Genomic DNA, 5,539 nt, shown 5'->3' with positions numbered 1-5,539 from the left:
TATATATATATATATATATATATATATATATATATATATACATATCTCTATATACGAAATTATTTAAGAAATTAAAAATGAAAAGAATATAATCAATTATGTCAATTTTATTATATTTTTTTGCATTCTTATTTATGTCATTCAGCAGAATAATATATTTCAATAATACATATATTTCAAATCATATATATGATTTGAGAAAATCATTTTAGGATCCAGGGTGATCAAATCTGACAGAGTATATGAAGTAATGAGTTCTGTGGACAGAGGAAAATACACTCATCCTGTCAATGCCTACATAGATGCACCACAAGGAATCGGTTATGGCGTTACTATCAGCGCTCCTCACATGGTATAATACAATGTATTCTTTCCTTTATGTACTTTATATTCTGTCCTTTATGAAACTGTCAATATCATGTAATAATATCTACAAATTAATACTCGGTTTCCATTATGAGATAAAAAATCACTTGCAAGAGAGTTATGTTTAAGAGTAAAGTTTTTTTGCAATAGTAGTAAATAAATGAATGCACTGACAAAAAAACACTGAAAAGGAAATTACAAGTTGGAAGACAAACGGAAATTCTTTAGCACGCGTATGCCCTGGAATTGCTTGAAGAAAAGCTGCGTAACGGCACAAGGGCATTGGATGTTGGTTCTGGATCCGGATACTTGACAGCATGCATGGCTCTTATGATGGGACCACAGGGAGTGGCCGTTGGAATCGATCATATACCAGAGCTTCGAGCAATGGCAGAAGAGAATATTCGGCACGACCACCCAGAACTTTTGACCGATGCACGCGTAGAATTAGTTGGTAAGTAAAAATCTACTTTTAAATAATATGTAACGTATGCTGTTTGACATGTCACAAACTGTACTCCATGTGATGAATGTGATTATTCGATTTATTCTTCATGATTGCACTTGTTTAGTTGGTGATGGAAGATTGGGATATCCAAATCGCGGACCATACGATGCTATTCATGTGGGAGCGGCCGCCAAAGAAATGCCGCAATCGGTAAAAAAAAGAATTTTTGGAATTATTGTCAGATATGTTGGAACGAACATTACAATATTTTCCTTCTTATAGTTGATAGATCAATTGGCACCTGGTGGACGTTTAATAGTACCTATGGGTCCAGAAAATTCAGATCAAACTTTAGTGCAGATCGACAAAACTCTGGACGGCAAAATCAAGCAGCGATCTCTTATAAGCGTGGTATTTGTTCCTCTCACTGACAAGGAACGACAATATCGTCGATCATGAGGCACGTGCCTGCTCCAATAAGTGAGCGCCATTTTATTTATGTTTGTGATTATGTTTATTACTTTGTTATTTTGAAATTTCTCATGCGAAACAGCTCTATTCGCGTAAAAAAATATTTATATATAAAATTATTTAAATTGTATCACAATTGTATCTGTAAGCACTATACTGACACATTTTTGCACAGCATAATTGTTACGAATCATTTAAATTAATTAAAGCTTAATCAAAATCTAGTCATCAGAATAATTATATTAGAATATTTCAGTTTCAGTATATTGCGATCGTAATAGCTTCTTTTTTCATAAGAAAATGTATTAGTGTTGCAATTTTTACTATTTAAAAAGGATTTGATTTTGTATCTAATTTATAATGTTTTCCAGCTTATAAACTATATAAATATACAGAAAGAGAGAAAAAGAAAAGTAAATTTAATTAATGCCTATTTAAAGTGAATTTGTTACTTGCTATTGCTTAAAACTTTGGTTGACAAAAAATAATAACAATATTTCTAAGTCATAACTTATTATTTATCATAATAATTTTATTTTATAAATTTTTAAGATTTTATTTCATGGACAGACAGAGAACTGTGAATATCATTAAGCATTTTATTTATTAACATAAAATTGATCATATTTGTACGTAATGAGACTATTATTATATCTAATACATATTAATATCTCTTTTTCATTTGTCGCATCAATTACTATCTGTACTTCTTTTTAAATTGCAGATACTATATTTAAATGTATGCATAATCTCTTCAATATAATCTACAATGATAGAATCTCAAATACTTTGTATTATACCTATTTGTTTCTTTTTGATGTCATATATACACGTAACATTTGTAGAATTACATTCATTTTATCCTAAGATATATATAATAAATGTATCACATAAATTATATATAAATCTGTAGAAATGATGAAATTTATATATAATATCAACATTGTCTATCTCTAGTAATTTGACACCTCGTCAATTATTAGTCTTGAACAGTCAAATACGAAATTGCGCCATGCAATTGTATTAAATAGATAATTTAAAACTAGTCATAAAAATTATATGTGATCTTTATTCAGATCTTTAGTAAAACCCCAGAAAGCTGCCCCAAGAAAATTCTTCATAGAAAAAAGAATTCTCGTAAATTAGCAGCAATGTGATTCAATGAGATGATGATTGAGAATTGATTTATACTAATGCTTAAAATCTCATAATCATAAAATAATCTCGAGATTTTACTTGTTTTCGAATGTACAAAGGGCAGTGAGATGTATCTTATTTACATTTCTCTTCAGTTAAAAGAATCGAACATTAAAGAGCCTTCACCATGTATAAACTGAGCGCAGCGCCAGATGCTAATCCTATACCCAAGAAAGCACCCATCATTGCAGACGCAATTTCTTTTTCCTGATTATCTACGATTCTGTAAAATCAATACATACAATTAGAAAATAATCTCTTGCAATTAACGAACGTTTTATTGTTAAACACTACTTACGTGGGCGCGAGAATGAATGTTAAATTACAGAGATAGCCATTAGTTACGGCAAATGCAATAGTTATCAAGATATAATATATATCACTGTGAATATAAACGGGTAGATGATGCCTCGGTTGCGCATTGCAAAACATAAGTGCAGGTATAAAAATACCTCTAGCGACGCTCAAAAATATTACGAGCCATGGCTTGCCTCTTGGCTGCAATGATGAAAACTTGATAAACATCGTATAAATGAGTTTGTAGATGGTAAATTCTTTCTTAAAATGTACATTTCTCACCCATTGAAGAATACCACATAATACTCTTCCTGCATAATCGCCTGTACTGAAGATAAGGTACGTAACCACAGGTACAAAATATATGTCTGAAAAGTCATTTCAAATTATACTCACATACAATTTGTATTGATCGAAATCTTTAAAGCATTGTAGTACATAAAATTAAGATAAATTTAAGATTACCGTTCCATGCATGACCTTTGCCTTTGTATTCACTCTCTACTAGCACAGTGACGGCTGGATACACAGCTAGTGATATGAAGAATATTAAAAATATGCTAATGCCGTAATGCCAGATTCTCTTTATAATCCGTGTGTAAGACACGCTCGGATTTGTCGAGAAGCTAACCTCTCTATTTATGGAATAATCTGAATCTAATTCAGGTACTTTTTCTATCATATGATGCTTGAAGAATGGCTGTAAGAAAAAAACGTTGTAGAGCAGCGATTCTTAGACTAAATTCTATAAATCTAATTAACGAAAATGTTCGTGAAAAAATTTTAGTTAGGAATGCTGTACTAAAAAAAAAAAGAATCCTATATCACTTATTTTGACTATTTATTTACTCTATTTATTCTTTTTCAATAGATCGTGCAATAATGATACATGTATATTTATTATCATAAGAAGCTTACCATATATTTATAAAACACTTGTGCTACATGCATCATCGTTTTAACGAACAAAACAATAAGCGTTAATGATATCATTGTTTTGCGTGATATAGTCATTGATCGGATTAAAGAAAACGCAGTAAGATAATAAATTAATGCCCCGAGATATGTTTGAACGGAATTGACTCACCGCTTTCTCTAAAAGGATGTATGCGATTAACGATAATAATAACATGGTATCGCCGATAATGAAGTATACTAAGCCAGAAAGTACTGGACTGGCACCTATCCATAAGGAACACACTTCCGCTAGAGCCGTGAATATTCCACCAAGAGCTTGCCCACCGGACATAGCAGTTATGTATTTTGGCGAAAACTTGCCCACTATACCCATTAAACTTCCTCCAAAAATTGCACTCGCAGCTAAAAGTTTATATTATTGTTATCTTATCACAAGCTTAATTACTGGCACATCTTCATCATACATTTAATTATTTAATAACATACGCACCATTTACAAGCGCAACTGTTGTCAAAGTAATTATCAGAAATGCATTTTGCCCTGAAAATAATGGTTTATTTTATTTCTGAAGTAATAAAAGTATTTCTAATTAATATGATAAATTAATGTAATGATAAAATAATTTGTTGAATTACATTTATCAGTATTCATTTCCACAAATGCAGTCGTCAAGATGAAGAGCAACAATATTGCACATTGAGAACCCACCATTCTTATAGTTAGAGAGACTCTGGAAATTTAGAAACTTTAAATATCGCTTCTACTTTTTTATAATATACATAATGTAAAGTTATTAATTATTTTCCTGATCTATGTATTATAAAAGAATTGAAATAAGAATTGATGTATACTGCATAAAATACATCAAGTATTCTCTTGTATAGAACTCTTAATTATTCGAATCTTAAAGACGAATGTAGTCGTACAAATAAAATGAAGAATATGTAGTAATTTTAAATGTGTAGCATATATTTTTTAAAACATATACTTGTCTATTATTTTCTAGCAATGATTTTTTTACTCACTTCTTGCTAATAAATGCATTCAGTATTAAAAACAGAGTATTTGGTATTGCACTGGCTACACTTAAATAAGAAGTAAAACTAGCTTGAAGATCCGTCTTCTGTTCGAGTAGTTCTGCATACGTATGAGTAAGATTTGTCGAATTATTATGAATTTCTCTAAATTTATACATCCAGTACTGAAAAAAGATATATAGACAACTGTATTCTGAGCAAAGAGAAAAAAAGCAAAGAAATGTCACTTACGTCGTCAGCAGTGATAAAAAAACTCCATGGTATTAATGTATTTATACCAAGTAAGTAAAACACAATGTACGCAAGATTATATCTAAAATATGCAAAAATTTACAGGTATAGATTATGAAATGGATTTTATATATTAATAAATAACTATCAAATTAAATTCAAATAGTGAGACGTACTTGTCATGTGGCTCATATGATTTAAAAAATGGTTTCTCGTCTGGAATTGTGATGTTAGGATCATCCACTTCAGTCTCCAAATCGTCCTCAAATTCGCTGTCAGTCGCACCTCCCAATAAGGGTCTTCTATTGATAGAGTATGACATGATTTTTCCCTGATGGACAACGAAACACGAATTATAAAAAGTATACATAAAGCAAAGAAATACGCATAACGTGCAAATAATTGTTTCATTATACAAATCAACGCGTTATATTATCGTATAAATAAATGAATCCAAATATGTAAATGTTTAAACGTTATGCATGTATATTGCGCACGTTTTACCGTTGATACAAATTTTCCTGCTCGCAAGCCTACAGGTGAACAAAGTTTCTCGCACTGAACACGTATTTC

At 30.6% G+C, this 5,539-nt stretch overlaps 2 protein-coding genes across 2 annotated transcripts in view; one reads left to right on the top strand and one right to left on the bottom strand.

Annotated features, from left to right (window-relative positions):
• The window catches only part of LOC105625902 (protein-L-isoaspartate(D-aspartate) O-methyltransferase), a 3,366-nt gene extending 2,093 nt beyond the window's left edge, over nt 1-1,273 (top strand). Inside the window, exons 2-5 of the mRNA XM_012207212.1 lie at nt 213-352; nt 595-820; nt 939-1,024; nt 1,097-1,273. Coding sequence (XP_012062602.1) covers nt 213-352; nt 595-820; nt 939-1,024; nt 1,097-1,273 — 629 coding nt within the window. The remainder of the gene's footprint in view (nt 1-212; nt 353-594; nt 821-938; nt 1,025-1,096) is intronic.
• Nucleotides 1,274-2,593: 1,320 nt separating this feature from the next.
• Nucleotides 2,594-5,288, bottom strand: LOC105625901 (equilibrative nucleoside transporter 1). Its single transcript, XM_012207211.1, has 10 exons — nt 5,143-5,288; nt 4,967-5,048; nt 4,724-4,899; nt 4,334-4,428; nt 4,188-4,238; nt 3,867-4,099; nt 3,245-3,479; nt 3,062-3,147; nt 2,781-2,980; nt 2,594-2,705 (listed from the first exon to the last, which is right to left on the bottom strand). Exons 1-10 carry the CDS (start codon nt 5,286-5,288, stop codon nt 2,594-2,596), a joined length of 1,416 nt encoding a protein of 471 aa, XP_012062601.1.
• Nucleotides 5,289-5,539: the final 251 nt, after the last annotated feature.

Source organism: Atta cephalotes (assembly GCF_000143395.1).
Source record: "Atta cephalotes unplaced genomic scaffold scaffold00004, whole genome shotgun sequence".
Taxonomy (NCBI): Eukaryota; Metazoa; Arthropoda; class Insecta; order Hymenoptera; family Formicidae; genus Atta; species Atta cephalotes.
The sequence above is the reverse complement of the archived record's forward strand: the minus strand, read 5'-3'. Positions and strand labels throughout refer to the sequence as shown.